This window comes from Hippichthys cyanospilos, chromosome 9 (genome assembly GCF_059441005.1).
Source record: "Hippichthys cyanospilos isolate Australia breed blue-spotted pipefish chromosome 9, RoL_Hcya_1.0, whole genome shotgun sequence".
NCBI lineage: Eukaryota > Metazoa > Chordata > Actinopteri > Syngnathiformes > Syngnathidae > Hippichthys > Hippichthys cyanospilos.
Genome location: NC_142377.1, coordinates 10245001 through 10263740, shown reverse-complemented (window position 1 = coordinate 10263740; position 18740 = coordinate 10245001). Strand labels below are relative to the sequence as shown.

The 18740-nt window shown below is 41.1% G+C and overlaps 1 protein-coding gene across 1 annotated transcript in view; it reads right to left on the bottom strand.

Moving 5' to 3' along the window:
- Positions 1-15788: 15788 nt before the first annotated feature.
- Positions 15789-18740, bottom strand: part of necab3 (N-terminal EF-hand calcium binding protein 3) — a 17061-nt gene continuing 14109 nt past the window's right edge. The window contains exons 9-13 of the mRNA XM_088423519.1: positions 18692-18739; positions 18345-18457; positions 18181-18258; positions 17953-18044; positions 15789-16462 (exon numbers count right to left, since the gene is read on the bottom strand). Coding sequence (XP_088279645.1) covers positions 16434-16462; positions 17953-18044; positions 18181-18258; positions 18345-18457; positions 18692-18739 — 360 coding nt within the window. The 3' untranslated portion in view covers positions 15789-16433. The remainder of the gene's footprint in view (positions 16463-17952; positions 18045-18180; positions 18259-18344; positions 18458-18691; position 18740) is intronic.

Below are 18740 nucleotides of genomic sequence, written 5' to 3'. Positions count from 1 at the left end.
CCAGTCTCTATTTCGAACGAACTTCAACAGCCTCATTGTTTTATCTCGATTTTACGTAGGTTGCGTTTTTTTTGTTGCCCAATTGCTTGGGCCATCCATGTGTCAATCATACAGTTATCATAGCAATTCAGTCATTCAAAGCAGTTTTCAAGGTCCCATTTTTTTTTTAAGCGTCATCTCTTTTCATCCATTTTGGGTTATTTATTTTCAACTGTGCAGTTTATTTTTTAAACATAAAAATTGTCTAATTGATGCTGGTTACGGATCAGTGTTTGTTTGTTTTTTTTCTTTCTTTCTGTTTCTTTTTTTACTCACTTCAGGCATGTTTGATGGGAAATTGGTTGTACTTGACCTAGTTTAGAGTTTGGTGTGTTATTTTGTATTTTGACCATTTTTGCTATCCTTAATAAAAACAATTAAAGAATAGTGGTTAGGAAAGTGCAAGTACACACACCGAGTATCAGTATCAAGACAATAGGCTTTAATTCATGACATCTCATATTCATGGAGCAGTTTTAGGACCATGAACTAAAAAATATAAATCAGGTGAATAAAGACATGCTAAAAATTTCACAAAATGTTAAGGACTCTGTATTGGAATAGATAATAAAATAATCTGTCATTTGTTTTATGCGCAAATCTAGTGTCAAAAGTGTTTTTGGTATCGGTGCTTGATATTGGAATAAGTGTCAAGTGAAAATGAGTTATCCTACTGGTATTATTTTGAAAAAATGTGGCATTGAACATCGCTAATATTTAAGTTTGGCAAATGGGAGTTACACAATGTCCTCAGAGGTTTGACATGGACTATCACCTGCAATAAAGCACGTGGACAGGTGGACATTGTCCTGAGCCAGCAAGGAGACCCTTGTTTTGACACCTTATCCACCGCCACAGCCACCGTCCAGCCATTCGGCACTCAGAGGTTCATCCATCACGGGACGACTAGCGTGATAAAAAGAGTCGGGCCTAACCCACGGCAAGGGGCCAGCCGCGACGCCTCAGTTGACCTGTCGAAAGGCCAGATTTATTGTACACACTGGTGTTAAAGGTCGAGGGGAGCAACAAGCCCGGAGGGTGTCAGTCAAAACGCACACACACACAAGCACACCAGATAAATGTCGTAAAGCCATGCAGATCCAAAAAGGAAGTAAAAAATATTCCACTGCGAGATTCTGAAAGAAAGGCTAATCTTTTATGGCGACACACACAGCGCTGCCTCGGGCTCGTTAAGAACATCATATCAAGGCACAAAAGATAAGAGGAGCAGCAGCTCAGCGAGCTGGAGCCGCAATAAAGATTACAAAAAAGAAAAACACTTGCTATTCTCTGGGAAATGCTGAGAAATGTCGCTCACTGAATTAAATCAGTTGGGGGTCTCTAACAGTTGCAGTAACATCACAGGGATTTCATTGTTATTTCCAGATAGTGTTCAAATGTGCACCATTGTGTCAGCGATGTAAGCATAATTTAACATCGGTAAGAGACGGGAAGTGTAGAAATGAGCTTAGATGACTCCAGGTCATTTTCTTGCTCTCGTAGAGCAAAGCCGAAGGCGCTTTGAGTGAATTTAGCCAGGTTTCTGCAGGTATTTGCAAATTAGGCTTACAGCGTACCTTTGGTGCTTTGAAGGATAACTATTTGAGTACTGGCCAAATGAATGGGACCGCTTGGTGAGTTTGTTATTGTTATTTTCTTGTTCATTGTACATAGCGAAATAATGTGCTGAAAACTGAGGTTGAAATCTTGTTTTTGTTGCATTATACTTAATTCCGTATTTTACAGTTCAAAACACAGAATTTAGTAGAAAATTGCGTGAAAACTGAAGTGACACCGCTTCACTCTTTGACATTGCTTCATGGTTTGTCAGCCTTTTCTCACTCCCCTTTAAAATGGACCTTTATACCAAATGGTTTCCTCTGATTGGCCTGACCCATTTGGTTTATCTTTTTGTTTGTTTGTTTGTGTCGCTGGTTGTAGTAAAGCAAATTCCAAAATAGCTGAGGTGACATTATTCCCAAAACAACATGCTCACAGCAAGATTTGCGAGGAGGAGGCGGAGACGTGCCACCGCCTCGTTGACAGCCATCCTTACTTCCATTGTCACCCATTTGATACACATAATTTTTATTGGTCGCATCGTGAACAATCTGAGTCCGTTTTACAATTTCCCAGAGTCAATACTGATAAAATAAACTGTGGAAAATTACAAGATGCACTCAGACACTCATAAAATGTCCTCAGTAATTCAGGTACTTATCCCTAAAATAAATTAAAACAAACAAAAAATTTTTATTAGTACTGATTTCACGTGAAAAGCATGAGCATTGTATTATTGGAGAATATTATATTATTTATATATTATTACCTTTTGTTTATTTGGTTCATTATCTGCTGTTACCTACTGCCTAATTTGGGGTCGTCTGTCTTGAATATTATCAACCTGTCACTCTCCTCTGGCATTGTACCTGAAGCTTTTAAGACGGCCGTCATTCAACCATTACTTAAGAAACCACACCTAGATCCTGAAGATCTCGCTAACTATAGGCCAGTGTCACACCTTCCGTTTATCGCCAAAATTCTCGAGAAAGTTGTAACACAACAGCTTAGTGATTTTATGATAGACAACAATAGATTTGAACTCCTTCAGTCAGGTTTTAGGGCCAACCACTCAACTGAGACAGCCCTAGTAAAAGTGACGAATGATCTTCTCTTAGCCTCGGATTCCAACATCTCATCAATATTATTACTGCTTGATCTTAGTGCCGCATTTGACACTATTGATCATCATATTCTTATAGAACGTCTTAGATCATGTGTTGGTATCTCGGGATCAGCACTTTCTTGGTTCAGATCTTACATCCTGGGAAGGACGCATAGTGTCTCTTATGGCGACGCGATCTCTGAGTCTTTCTCCGTCTCATGTGGTGTCCCGCAGGGGTCAGTACTTGGCCCCTTACTGTTCAACATCTACATGATTCCTCTCGGCGATATTATACGTAAACATGCTATTAGTTTTCATTGCTATGCTGATGATACCCAACTCTATATGCCCTTAGAAATAACGGATCCGTGCAAGTGCAGTAAACTGGAGGCTTGCCTCGCCGAGATTAAACAATGGATGTCTTCCAATTTTCTGCTTCTCAACCCTAATAAAACTGAGATGTTATTTATTGGCCCTGCTCATCATCAGCACCTGCTTAAGAATACCACGCTGAACCTAGAAAACTGTATTATTTCCCAAAGTAGTTCTGCAAAAAATCTCGGCGTGATATTTGACTCAACTCTCTCCTTTCGAACACATATTAATAACATGACAAGAACGGCGTTTTTTCACCTCCGCAATATAGCTAAAATTCGCCCTATTCTTTCTCTTAGCGATGCAGAAACATTAATTCATGCATTTGTTACGTCGCGCCTAGACTATTGCAACATTTTGTTTTCTGGCCTTCCCATGTCTCACATTAAAAGCCTGCAGTGTGTACAGAATGCAGCGGCGAGACTATTGACAAGGACGAGAAAGTTTGATCATATTACTCCGATTCTAGCTGACCTGCATTGGCTTCCAATACACGTGAGATGTGATTTTAAGGTGTTGTTAATTACTTATAAAATTTTGCACGGTTTAGCTCCTTCCTATCTCGTCGACTTAGTATCACCTTATGTTCCGTCCCGACAACTTCGATCGCAAAATGCCGGTTTGCTATCGACCCCACGGGCTAAAAAGAAGTCTGCGGGATCAAGGGCATTTTCCATTCGCGCGCCAGTACTATGGAATGCCCTACCTATGGAAGTTCGCGCAGCCACCTCGGTAGAAATCTTTAAATCCCGACTAAAAACACATCTATACTCAAAAGCATTTAGTTAAATTAGCCTGTCTGCAGCCTTCTTCTTTTTTCCTGCCCCCCTCTTCCGGCCGGGAGAGGGGGCTAGCTAGATGGTGAGGGTTGACTTGACCGCCTCCATTGGGTCCTGCGCTGGTCGACCATCACGGGTTAGGAGTCTAGCCGTCTGCGGTCCACCTGGCTGGAATGCGGGATGGTTCCTGCCCAATGGCTTTGCCTGCTGTCAAGACATCACTGCACTATATAGCACAATATGTTTTCTGTAATTTATATTGTTTCTGTGTTCGGTACATGCAGCATCCACTTCAACCTGTGGGCCTGGAAGGGGGCTCCTCCCACCTGTGGTCCCTTCTGGAGGTTTCTGATTTTCCCCAAATTGGGGTTTTTGAGTTTTTCCTTCCCCTTCTGGGAGCTTTGACAGGGGATGCTGTTGTGTACCTTACATTGAAAAGATGTCTCTGTATGACCTCTTTTCATTCTGTGAAGCCCTTTGAGACTTCGGTGATTTAGGGCTATATAAATAAAATTTGATTGATTGATTGATAATTTACCTGTAAAAGTTGAATAAGGGCAGTACGGGCACTTGTTTTTTCTCCGCTTAAAACATCGTCTACAACTAAAAATGCCATGGGACGGCGTGTTGGGGAGAAACGCCGGCGTGATGGCGGAGATAGCGCCCCCGGGTGCAGAGAGGCTCTCTCGAAGGAGGTGTGTGTGATAGTCCATTTTTTATTAATTAAAGGACAGGCAGGAACAAAAGCAGAAAACAGAATGGCAAGAAACCCAGGGGCGCAGGTAACATGGAGAACACAAGCGGGCAGGTTGGCATGGGGAGACACGGACAAAGGGCAGGTAACTAGTGCCACAAAACTGATGACACGCGACTATGATCCCACAGCTCGCTGAAACAAAAACAGGGCTTAAATACACGCACACACTAATTACTCTGACACGCAACAGCTGCGAAACAAACAGGAAACTTGGCAGAGGAAGCGGATTGGTGGACACCTGACGGGCAGGTAAACGCAGACAGGTAGACCAAATCAGACTAACGCGGGGTGGAGCTGAAAAAAGAGTTACGCAAACAGAAAAGAACAGAACCTCTCAAAATAAACCCACAACCAACCGAAAATGTGTTTTATTGCCTTCTGTATTCAAAATTGTCCTTTAACCAAGAAAAGATCCCTATTTTTATTGTATCTGTATATCCATTATCCCACTACCAGAATATTCGAATGCTGCCGCCATTCTCCTGTCACTGTTTTCAAACATAGATTTGAAAAAGTCACGGGTCTGTGTTTCAGGCATTCTTTCCGATCTTCTGTTATGCTCCCTGGACAGTCAGCGGCGCAGAAGTGGGAAGCGAGCACTGAGGGACAAACAAAGCCAAATGAAGGCTGCTTTTCAGAAGGCAACAAGACTCGCAGGGGAAGGGCGTGGGAGGGTGAACCAAAGTTCACATTGCCGTAATAGTCGCATTTGGAAAGCCCACTGGGCACGGCAGCGCCAGAGCGCTCCCGAAGAGTGCTTTTTCCCACACGGGCCCAGCCTTGCCGAGATGGATTTATTAGGATTATGCAAGACTGTCACAGTGGCGGGTGAACCCTGTGACCTGATGTTGTTTTTGCCGGCGTGCTCGTCTTGTTCAAGGTGAAATCGGATGTGGGTCACACAGAGGACGTAGTCTCTCTGGTACTTCCTGGAATAAACATCAGTGTTGTCTTTCCACAGCTCGGGCGAGGGAACCAGGTCATTTGTCTCAATGTGATGACATCACAGATGCTAAAAAACAAGCAAGACGTCTAATTCCACCACCCACTTGTACTAGATATGAATAAACTATGGAAACAATGCAATCGGTACATTTTATACATTTTTATACATTTTATATTCCTGGATCCCTATATGGCCATGAGAGCCCTTCAAAAAGCAAACTTCTCTATTTGTGTCAACCATTCAGAGAATGGAAAACCTAGAGGAACGTTTTAACCGGGACAATTGTGAATTTGAACCTTGTGTCCCGAGTCCCGAAGGGATGTTTTGTTCCGATTTTACGTTGGTTGTGTCCCTATATCCCGTTTTTTGTTTGTTTCTTTGTTCTAATCCAGTAACCCAGTTGTTGAGGGTATGCGTATGTTATGCACACGTTCATTAGAGCTATTAATATGATTAACCAATTAAAAAAGGAGTTTAAACTTCTACTTTTGCATACCAGAACGAGAACTACTTGCACCAAAGCGACGAGCTGACGGAACAGCCACCTTCAGTGAGCAATTTCGACAAGTGCTTTATAAGGTGACAATACTCAGACTGAGAAGGACCGGCTGTACTAACTAGTCTTGTCTTAGTCTCAATAGTTTCCTAATAATGTGGTTGGAATGGTCTTGAGTACAACATGCAGGTCAAGCATCCATCGAGCAAGCACTACACCGGAATGCCCTCGTTTGAAGCTCCAAGCTGGGTGAATGACAAGCTTCACAGACATCATTCTTGTGCTCGCGCTCTCGAGTTCTCTTGACACAGGAGCCGCAGAGAGATCGCAGAGTTCTATTACACAAACAAAGGCCTCCCGGGCCCAGCGCCTACATGCGGCCTCGCTGAACTACACCTGAACTTGTAACTAAATGGAAACAGACCAAACACAAAGTATGTGCGTCAGGGTGAAAGCATCTCTCCAGAGAGCCGTTACTTAGGCCTTCTGCGGAGTGAACGTGGGTTCACAGAAGAGCTTTAAAGACACTTCTTTTTTTCCATAGGTCCCACTTGTTGATGTCATAGACCAAAAACCTCACAGTGAGCGATTTTCTCCTCGATTTGTGGAGATTCACACCAAGGAGGTGGAGGCTTCATTTTGTGTGTTGTTCTGCTTGTAGCATGTCCACATGGAGCTTCTGTGTGGTCATGTGATGTTATACATCATACTTGGAACGGCACTGGCATTGACCCTCAGGATAGAAAGACACACAAGCAAAAACTGGAATTTCATCACTTTACAAAAGTACTGAAGCACTGAGCTACCAATGTGAAATAAACTTTTTGACTGGCAAACTCGTTCAAATTCATTTTTCCGTCTTCAAATCGCTCCGCAATATAGTTTGCATCTGTTGAAAAACACATGACGAAGAAGAACAAAAACATAAGTTGCCATAACGGAGATGGATCAAGACCATGACTATTATTGTCATGGTCTTGTTTTCATCTCGATCTCCAAAACACTCGATCTTGTCTTGGTTTTAATATTCTCTAGTCTTGATTATGTCTCAGTCTCGTATGGTGTGGTATGTACAACAACACTAGAATCAAGAACAGTGGACTCTGATTCAAGACAAAAATCCTTGCTGCCTTACCATGTTGACGGCAGCACCAGGGTCCCAACTGGATTCAAAACGTTGCTTGTAACTACAGAAAATATTTTCTAACTACTTCTATGAGGTTAATCTTAACCAGAATCAGGTTCTTTTCACTAACTATCCATCCATTATCGTAAGCGCATATCCTCACGAGGGTTGCGGATCTGGTTGATTCCATCCTACCTGTAGGCGGAGTATATCTTAAAATGATTGTCAGCCGATCCCAGGGCACACAACGACAAACAAACCATAAAATTGAAAAAAACTTAACGACGAGTGAGAGTGCCCGATATATCTACCGCAGATGTTTTAGGAATGGGTGAAGAAACCAGATTACGCAGAGAAAACCCACATTGGCACAGGGAAAATTTCACGGTATGATTTCAAGATAAATGGCACCTCAATAACCAAGGAATGTCATACTTGACTTATTTGCGAGTATATTCAAGCGTACTTGGCGGGATTCCTGGGCCAACAAAATACGATGAATTTGGAAAGGCTCATATTTTCAGGCTTCTAAACAATGCTGATTCAAGAGGGCCTAAGATGAGAGGTAAATATTGGGCTGAGTCCCGATGGGTTACACTTGTGACATTTGTCCTAATGAAAACCATTTTTAGAGGCAAATCATCACCATTCCAGCTCCACCTCCAGAGATTGAAGCTAGCATTAAACAAGAGCGCGGGTTTCTTGTAACACAGTCATCTCAAAAGCCCGCCCACTACTCTGCCACTGCTGCGCTGCCGGGCTTGGATGAGCCAGACTGGACTGAGATTGAACTGAGTCGAGGAATTCCAACATCTGGCTTGTATCTGTAGCTTACGGTCATTTGGATGCCGCTGATGATTTCCAGTAGATTCACAAAGGCAGGATTGTTCTGGGCCCGGGATTTGTGTCTGCCTTGGACTTGGAGGGTGTGGTGCTCTGGCGCCTGACTGCCACAGCTGGGCCTGTCCGTCAAAACCTCCCAATGACACACAATCCACGCACGAGAGAGGGAAAGGTGACCGTCATCAAAAAAAAAAAGGAAAGCTCTTAGAAATGACATAGTGAAGGAAACGCCACCTTTTTCCACCAAAATTAGCCGCGGCTTATGAAGTCACGACAAACGCTTTAACCTCAGCCTGCCAAAAGCTCTCAACTCCGTTCCCCCCGCTGCCAAAGTCCCAAGCTCCACGGCAAGTTTGACAATTGGGTTCAACAGCGGGTCAAGCTCCGGGTTTGACAATGGGCCAAGCCGTCTTCAATGGGAATCAAGCGGACAGCTTTCCCACAAAGAGCTCAGTCACTCCGAGGGGAATCTGGCTTAGTGGCCTCTCCGATTTAAAAGCACGCCAACAGGAATTCGAGAAACTCTCCCCGGACGGCGTCGCCCGTTACACCGGCGCGACCCCCTCGCTTCCCCGTGCGCGTATTTACACTGAACGTGTCTCCTCTAGATCAACTTTGCCGGCGCTGGTGTGAAAACAGGACGTCACTCTTACCATATGCACATCGGGAGACTGTTTGCTCTAACCCAAAAGGCCGCGCCGTATTTCTTCCGTTGCTTATTTTTGATACGCGCTCTCACGCACGTGAGGTTTATGTGTGTGCGCTGCAATGGCGGAGGGACATGGATCTTGCACGCCGAGCGTGTGAACTCTGGCTGAACCCCCGGGTGTACTGTTTCAGGCACGCTCTGACAACCTCGCCCCAATGACCCGGCTCGCGACTGCACAGTTCATGGGGAGGTCCTCTACCCGTGAACAGAAACCAACCCCCCCCCCCTCTTGGTGCCCCCTCCCTCTCTCCTCTCAAGCTCTCCCTTTATGCTGTTTACTTGGCCCGCCCCGCCTGCTTTCTCCTCCTCGCTCTCCATTTCTATCACACTCTTGTCAACAAGACACTCTGTCTGCTGGCATCTGCCCGCCAACATAGAGACAAAGCGGCTTTAAATTCCAGACGTCTTCAACATGCTTATCGGGCTCTTGGAAATGACGAGGTTGTTTTCTTTCATTCGCTCAAAATAAAAATTTTAATTAAGATGGAATCTTTTTTTTTTTTTCATTTAGGAGAAATAGAAACGCTGTCCCCGAAAAGACCTTATCTGTTAAATGGATTATTGTCGCGGCAGTATAATGGTTGAGTGGTTAGCAAGTCTGTCTCGCATTTCTTAAGTTCTGGGATCAAATATTGGCCTGGATACACAAATGTTTAGTTTAAAAAACGCCGCCATGACGTTGGCCATTTTTCAATGCGTTGGGTAGTATTTTCAGCCGGTTCCACATGTTGAATCAGCGTCGAACCGTGGTGATGTTTCATAAGTCTAATTGGATGTTAACGAGCAAGTCAATGCATAAAGCAGGAACAGGAAGTGACGGATGTGGATGAACAGAAAGCCAGGGACAGCCTTGACAAAAATTGAGTTCTTCAAAATGACAAGGTTGCTTTCTTTCATGCACACAAAAGTTTAACCACGATGAAATGCCTCAGGAAAGGAAGACTGGACCATATCCCTTAAATGGAAACTTCAAAAGTTCTGGGTTCAAATGTAGGCCAAGGAGAATTCAAGAAGAATCCGGTGTCAGTCACCATCACACCGCAGCTGTATTTGAAATCACGGTCAGCAGGGATTGACGAAGTGTCCAAACAAGATGACTGCTAGCATTCTGTCACACCTCATTTTGGTCAACGGGGATGAAGAGACACTTTATTTAGTTTTTTTTTTGTTTGTTTATGGTTTTGTTTAACATTTAATTTGTCAATGATATGGCATTGCCTTGGTCGTCTGATGAAGATTCGTTGTTGACAATATTTCATCTCAAGTGACTGACAGCAAAGTAAAATCATTTGTCCGTGTCACATTGCTCCCTGTGGCTAAGACAACACATATTGGAGGGAGCCGCACAAATTCTAAAAGTGTCAAAATTTTAGAGAAATTTGAACACCAACTCAGGCAAGGAATACTTGGCCTTATCTGTTAGAAGGATTATAGTTACAGCTGTATAGTGGATGAGTGGCTTGAAAGTTCGTCTCACACTTCCAAAGTCCTGGGTTGTTATTTTTGACGTTACGTTTTTTTTGTTTGCTTCACATCTTTTGTGTCCCTTTCATCTTCCAGGTTTGAGTTTGTTTTGTTCTTAGTTCATGTTTTTGGTCCCCCTGTGTCAGTGTCTTGTAAATGTGATTGCGTCCCCCTGTTCTCGTTATCCTGCTTCCCTTGTGTCTGCCAATCAGCCCCTGCTCTAATTGTGTCTTACCCAGGTGTTCATTGTTTTCTTCTCAGTTTTGAGTGTATTTAGTTTTCTGTTTCCTTTCAGTTCTTGTTGCATCATTGATGATGTTGTGTTATTGCTTTTGTAGTTTGTTGTGGCTGACACTCCCTCTTAGTCTTTCTGAGTTCCATTCCTGTCTGGAGTTCAAGTTTATTTCTGGGGTTTTGTTTGTTAAGTGGTTTACAGTTTTGTCCTTATTTTTTTTTTCCCCCACTCGATGCAAATTAAATTCATCTTTGCGAGCAAAGCGACCTTCCTGCTTTTGGGCCCCCATCCTTCTTAACCTTCCAACAACTCACGCCACCATGCTTAGTCCTGTCAATATCTTCGCCTAGAAACACAATCCTGGAAATCAGGAAAGGTCGGTTTGCGCCACTGACAGGACAACTTTTTTGACAGAAACTTCATAGTTCTGACAATTGAGTTGTGAGTTTTTTGACAGTTTCTTCGTGTTTTTCTTTCAGTATGGCAGAATAGCCTCTAATTGTTTCTGTTAGCATGGCATGCATTATAAAAGTTGTTATTAAGGAGACAGGATGTTGATTTGCTCTTTCTTGGGTAATGCTGCTGTTGTTCCCCTCCGTCAATGAGTCACAGACCATTTCATTACATCCCCCCTCCGACTTGGGAGACTTTATTATTCCAATTTTGTCGCTGGAAGACACTCTGTTCAGATGAGTAAAACTGAGTTAATGAGCCATCAATAATGTCAACTCCAATGAATCTGGTGTCACTGCAGACTGGCCCTAATAAACAAACACCTCCCTGACTGTAGAAAGCAAGAAATGTCACAGGGGGCTTCTAACCCCACCAGTCGGCCGGCGTGTCATTAACTCCCCGGCAAGCTCTCACACGGGCTTACGCTTGACATTATGGGAGGAACCACTTATCCACTCAAAGGCCCCATGCTGGGCAGCCTGTGCAAATTGCCTGATGAGTTGGCCACCCCGGACTTGCTGTTTGCTCTGTGATTGTCCACTGAGAGATGGGCCTCATTTGACATTTTTGGAGAGCTGCGCTAAATGCTTGTAGCTAACCGCGTAGTCATTTTTAGCCACTTTAAATCCAAAAACAGGATTAAAAAATATATTACAATGCTAATTAATCTTTCTTTTTTTATTCTTCAAAGCGTATTAAAGCGTTTGACTTAAAAAATTCAATATCACTACGAAAAAAAGTCAATGTCTGAATCATCAAATACGCTTGCCCACACTTCGAGTATGTAGGTGTGTGTGTACTGTATTTATTATATATATATATATATATATATATATATATATATATATATATATATATATATATATATATGTATATGTATATATATATATATATATATATATATATATATATGTATATATATATATATATATATGCAAACATACTGTACATAGAAACTGTGAGGTTTGGATTAAGCTGCTACTTTTTTCTTACGCTTTTATACATGACAAAAACACTCAATAACAATCATTCTACTAAATGAGTCATATTGCACCCCATGTATAGAGATATTAATATTTTTTTCTTCTTTTTTCCACTCTCATCTATCCACTGATTCACATACACTTGGTTCGAATGATACATTTTATCTCCAGTTTGCAATGTGACAGCACTGATTGATGATGCTCACATTTTCCTAATTAACACAGATAATGAACGAATATAAAAGAAATATTTTGAAACGACAGCAAAATGATAACCCGAGTAATATGCGACATTCGCGGCTCATAGACCATGAAATAAAGAAAGCTATTGCTATTCCTTATTTCATTGAAAGCAATGAGGAAAAGATTCAACCCATTAAGTTATGTAACATTTATTATTTGGATTGTTTATTTGTTGTAATTTCTTTTTTATGGACCCCAGTTTGAAAAGCATCACCAATGCTGCAAGAGTACACTTATTGATGCCCCCCCCCCCCCCAGTCACAATGACCTGCATGTACGTGTGACTCCCACCACCAGTACACTCCTCACAAACTAGGCAGGACTCCTGCTGGAAGTGGGTTTGTGTTACAGCCCCCCCCCCAAGGGGGGTTTGGGGGGCTGTAGGCCGTCAAGAGCAGGCCCCTAAGCCAGTCATGGACAGCTCCTCCGCTCTCGCAGAGTCAGCGAGGGAAAGACCTGAACTTGGAATGACCCCACCAAGCAAAGTCCCTGATGGGTTCATCCGCAGGCCACAGCTCCGCTTCCCCTCACCCCTAAATTTTCCTTCCCTGCTTCTTTTTTTTTGGGTGGGGGGGCTGTTTTTACAAGTCGACCAATACATTTTCCAGAGCACAATAACCCTCGCCTCACTCCCCTCATGAAGGGAAAATGCCTGTTAAGTTAACATCCGACACCCTGCCCTCTTTCCACCTGCCAGATCAGATTTTATTAGGCTGATTATCGGCCTTTTTATTGCTTTGAACAACAGTGGTTGAACGTTTTAACTTTCGGGTGTCAGCAAACTGTGGAAAAAAAAGCGTGATTTCAGACCAGCCAAGCTATCTCGAGAGATATTTTTGGAGAATTGTTTTTAAATTCACAAATGAGCTTATGGTTCTCAAATGGGGGTACGTATATCCGAGGAGCATGAGGGCATTTAAGGGACTACATGAGATTTGAACAATATTTTTGCCGGTATCAGCAATTCCAGTTTTAATGTGTTTTAATGTCATGACTGGAGCAATATTTTTTCTTTTCAAATAAAAAAAAAAAAATGGTTGCATGTAGTGACATATTGTTGAATTGTCTTATAGCAGGCGTGCTCAATGCATTGATCACAGATGACCGTTCAACCGCCGAGGTAGTATTGGTCGACCTAATGATGTTGAAAAAAAGAACATCAATCAAAACAACACCATATTGTTTACACGGGAGTTTCTCTCCTGGAGCTAAATATTGTCAAATCGATTTGTTGTGGCGATCGTGCTTCCAGGTGGAACTTCAAAATACAAGCATACCAAGGTCATTTGTGTGATGCATTAATTGTTATGGTAACGTTTGTTTTGAAGCATTGAGTGTCCTACTCATGACATTTTACTATAATGGAGTAGAATGATAAGCAGCACATTCTCCCCAATGTGTATTTCAATGCACTTTTGGCCCAACAAACTAAGAAAAAAGGAGATACTGCTCCTGGGTCATTTCGACTTGAGCATCTCAGAGAAAACACATGATTTGATTTTTGAAGTTGCTAGGTAGCGGATTCCCAGAAAGTTGGTTGGCCTATTGCTGGTAGCAATCACTTTGCCAACACCTCATCCATATTAAATTTACAGACCTGGGTTACATCGAATTTGAACAAAAATCATCTTTTATTTTTCATTAAAGAAGGGTTGAGTGAATGTGCTTTATCCCCTAAAAATAGACCTGCAATGACGAGATTTTGGTTGACGCCGCATTTGCAGCATAGCTTTTGCAAATGATGCTGTTGCAACGCCTTGTGGCCACTTTTTATTATTACATGGTCATGAATGTATTGTACTGCAGGTACCTTGTTCGTTTCTACGGCAACGACGTAACACAAATTTGTATGAAGGTCATAATGCACAACTGTACACTGCAAATATGTACATCTTGGGCATGAATTGAAAACATTACAAATATATATATATATATATATATATATATATATATATATATATATATATATATATATATATATATATATATATATATATATATATATATATATATATATATATATATATATATATCCCGGACTCCTTTTTATAATACAAGACTGTGATGTTGTGTGTGTGTGTGTGTGTGTGTGTTTGTTATAACATATAATACATTAGTGTTATAAAATTGTTAAGAAATTGTTGATTTCCAGTTCAAAATAAACAATTAAGCGTGTTTTCTAGTGTATTTCCAATTTGGTTTTCAGTGAGAGGACTTGAAATTACTTAGATTATTTTCATCAAGAACGGAGGCTTGCACATTGAGTGAGATCTGCTCTCGCGATTAGTTATTGTTGGCTTCTTCTGATTTAAAAAATATATATATATATATATACAGTATATATGTTATGGACACCACTTGAGAGGCAATCGAGCCTTATTCGATTTGAGAAGGTAAATTGTTTGGTAAACACTGCCATCTACCGGTACAAGACGTAAGCACATTTAAACAAAGTTTATCACATACTCATACAAAATCCAATTGCTGCACCTGCAAAAATATACAATAAAGAATAATGTGTCATTCTTTTTATCATTTATAATTTGGAATTTTGGGGGTTATGGTTTTGGCTTTACATCACTGAAGTGTGTGCATGATTACAACTCATCCTCTAGGTGGTGCTGCAGCACTTTGAAACATTCCACCTTACGACGCCTTACACAGCAATTGTACAGCAATTAGGAACATGTTTTTGTTGATTAGAACATTTAAAGTGGAAGAAATATAAGTCTTTATAAATAATTTCAAACCCCGAGAAAATATTTACTTGTTCCAAAATTCTAAGTATATAAAACATTCATCCAACTTTAAATGTTATATTGCAGGTGTTAACATAAAACGCAGTCTTCACCAAAAGGCTTGTCTTAACTCACATACAAGCCATCAGTTATTTGTGAATTTAACATAAGTCAAAAATGAATTCGGGAGGTTTCTTGTTAACCGACGACATCTCCCGGCCTTACGATGAACTGCAATGTTTACAGAATTCCGGTGCCTGAATAGTTATTCATCACAAACTGCTGGTCTAGTATATTTTATCGACAGGTACGGTGTATTTCTCCTTCTGTTTTCAAACCAAGAGCTGTTCTGAGCCTTCTCCATTTGTCAAATGACAGTAGATTTGTGTTTTTCCTCCTTATTGTGCTGCATTTGACGTACCTAGGAAGTCCGAAATTAGTGTAGGAAAAGTGCACTCTAGCACCCCTTTGAACTGGGATGTCAGAGTTTCAAAGTCGGTGACTAAATTGGATTTTACTAAGAATAACGATGTTTACGTTGGATAGCTTCGAGGTCAGAACTGGGATATCGAAATAAAAAATACCAACTTCCCAGCTTCCTTGAACGCAGCATTTAATTCTGCAAGAGCTTGAACTATGAAGAGCCTCCAACAAAATAATTGCGGTTGTTACTGAGACTATCTCAGGGGTGTTTGTTCACATTAAGGCATTATTTGAAGCATTTAGATAGTGGAAAATGCTTATTTTTAAACATTTCAAGTTCCTTGATATACCTTTAAAAATAAAACATGAACATCCTGACAACTGTGTATTTCTAATAAGGAAAAACTACCTAAGACAATTTCTGTCCAACTTTGCTCATTATGATGAATAATATCATAAAAACCATAGAAGCCTGATAACCATCAAGACATTGAACACTTTATGAGTCGGAAAATATGTATTTTTAGCAGTTAAAGTTTTTTAATGCATCTTTACCAAAAAAAACAATCTTTGGAGCGCCTGCCATGATATTTTTAGCATGCACGCCGCAGGACGTCATAGCATACTGGTGAAATGCCAGCTGCGTGCAGACAAAAAAAACAACAACAACAACAACAAAACATTTTAAAATATAAACATCTGAAATAAATACTGTATCATTGTTGGTTCCGTAAGTAAAATCAAGTCTTACATTAGCTGTAGTCAAGCAAATCCTAAAAGCTGTGCCTTGAATTTGAAACTCTGCATTTTCTCCTTATATTGTAATGTACATACTGTACTGCATATTCAATGGAAACACAATCATTATTAATAGTACTGTCATGCATGTATGAAGGTTAAATGTCTTCAAAGACCTACCGGTATATAATTCTACAGTATGTACATTGTGCAGCATCTCATAGCGAAATAATGAGCAGGGGGATGACAACAAGCTCGCGGAACAGGCAGGAGGGCGACACAGCCTTCAAACACGTGGATACCTTTTTGTGTCTCCTTCTGTGTGTATGTGCGTGTGCATGAGTGTGTGCGGCCATGCGGGTGAGTGGGTTTTGATGCGCCAGGGTCTGTATGACAGCGTTGTAGGTAGTGGATGTGGCACTCAGTTGTTAGTCATAATCCACCAGGAAGCTGGAGGGAAAAAAAAAACAAAAAACACCCACATTACTCTCACACAATAAATTGCTTCATTTCTTTATTGCTGCTATTTGTAGGTCACTTAAAGGGCCGTTTTTAGCTATTTCCAATACTCAGAAATATAGATTTTTGTTGGCTTGGTCTGTTGAAAACGGATTATTCACTATATGAAATAATAAGCAAATAATAAATAAACCAGTTTCATCTAGCGGCATGACATTTGTTTGACAGGACAAAAAAAAAGTCTCAAGAACCCACACCTAAAACGACATTGAATGTTAGACCATTACCTTGAAGCAACAATTGTTGGGCTTCAAAGTTGAACTTTGAAAATTTTCATTAAAAAAAAAAAAAAGAAATCAACTCCTTAAGACAATTCCCCAGGTCAGCATAAAATATAAGTGACAAGTCTATCAGGAGCAGACCCACAAAACAAATAGCAACAATCCACACACAAACTGACACAAGAACAGGAAGTTTACCAATTTGGTTTGAAGCTGCAATATCAGCTTCAAATTTGAACTTGAAGAGCTTTGCCTCAAAAACTTAGCCCAGTGAGTCAGTTTCACCAAGCTGGCAGAGTAAAATTTGATCGGCGTTTATTAGGAAAAAGACCTACAAAAAGTCTTAAAAACCCATACCCAGGCGGACACAGGAAGTTTCCTAATTTTGTATGTAGCAGCAACTTTCAGCTTCAAAGTTGAACTTGAAGAGAGAGCTTTGTCTTCAAAACTTAGCCCGGGAAGTTAGTTTCACCTAGTAGCAGAAAATTTGATCTACAGTTTACTAGGAAAAAGACCTACAAAAATTCTCAAAAATCCATACCCAAACCGACACGGGAAGTTTCCAAATTTATTATGAGCAGCAATTTTAAGCTTCAAAGTTGAACTTGACGAGAGAGCTTTACCTTAAAAACCTCGCCCAATAAGCCAGTTTCATCAAGCAGCATTAAATTTGATCGATGTTTTATAAGGAAAAACACCTACAAAAAAGTCTCAAAAACGCATACCTGAGCCGCCTCTGGATGTGTCCCATTTAAGTACCAAACAGCGATTTTCAGTTTCCATGTTGAACTTATCGAGAGACCTTCATTTTATTTTACCCGGCAAAATAAAACTTGAAACACATGTCAATCAGGAGCAGACCCACAAAAAAAGGTCTCAAGAACCTATGCCTAAAAAAACACAAGTTTGTCATTTTATTCTGAGCCATTCCTTTGAGAGCAAAATCCTCCAACGGATTCTCTCATATTTCTATCACATACACGGGACTGATAGTTGATCCTACACTAAAACACATTTGAAGCGATCGAAAATTCAGCATCTCCATCACCAAAACGTTTCACGGTGCCGATTTCAAGTCACCGTTTTTATTTTTTTTTTCCAACTGTGCATCCCGGAGATCTTATGTGAATGTTACTCGATTAAAATCATGTAAACCAGATGGGCGATCACGTCCATGGATACACACACATACAAACACACCTGGGAGCAACATAGGAGATACGATCTCAGTGTCGTCCAGCATGTTGATGACGCAGCGCTGGAAGTCTTTGCTGCTATTGGACTGCAGGTAACTGAAAAGTTCAAAAATGCCCATGAATCATGGCGTATTGATTTTGCAAAACGTGACATTTGGAAATGCTTAAAATGAAAAGACGTCAAATCCCTGAGAGCGAGTCGCCGGCAAACACGTTGAGCGCCAACACTGACCTCATCCAGGAGAGGCGGTCTCGCCAGAACTCATAAATCACGAAAGAAGATTTTTCCGGAACCTTCGGAACCGACACGCTGTCGTCAAGAGAGAAAAAAAAAGATTTACGTGGAGAATTTTCAAATTAGGATTTAAAAAAATAATAATACAATCGAAAACTGACTGCAGGTTGTCTGAGTGGGCTGACGTGGCGTCCACGTAACTATTAAGAACTTTGCGGAAGTTTTCCAGATGGTTGTCATTCACGGTCATTTTCCTCTGCACCAGCAGAATGTTCTGTCGGGAACGAGAGCATACATGGAAATGTTTCAGGGTCGTTTCTTCGCACGCAGGTGTAATGACTTAAATGTACCTGTTGCCATGGTTACCTCTGATGACAATGCAGTCACTTATATTCTTGACCTTTTTTTTTTTTTTAAGTAAAATCTTCTTTTTTTTGGTCCCTTTCTGTCAGGCCCAATTTTGTTCTTTTTCTGACATGTCTACTTCCAACACGAATTGCTGACTTACGGCTGTGGATGCGGCGGCGTCCCCCTTCAGGGGCTCCAATTTGGGACTC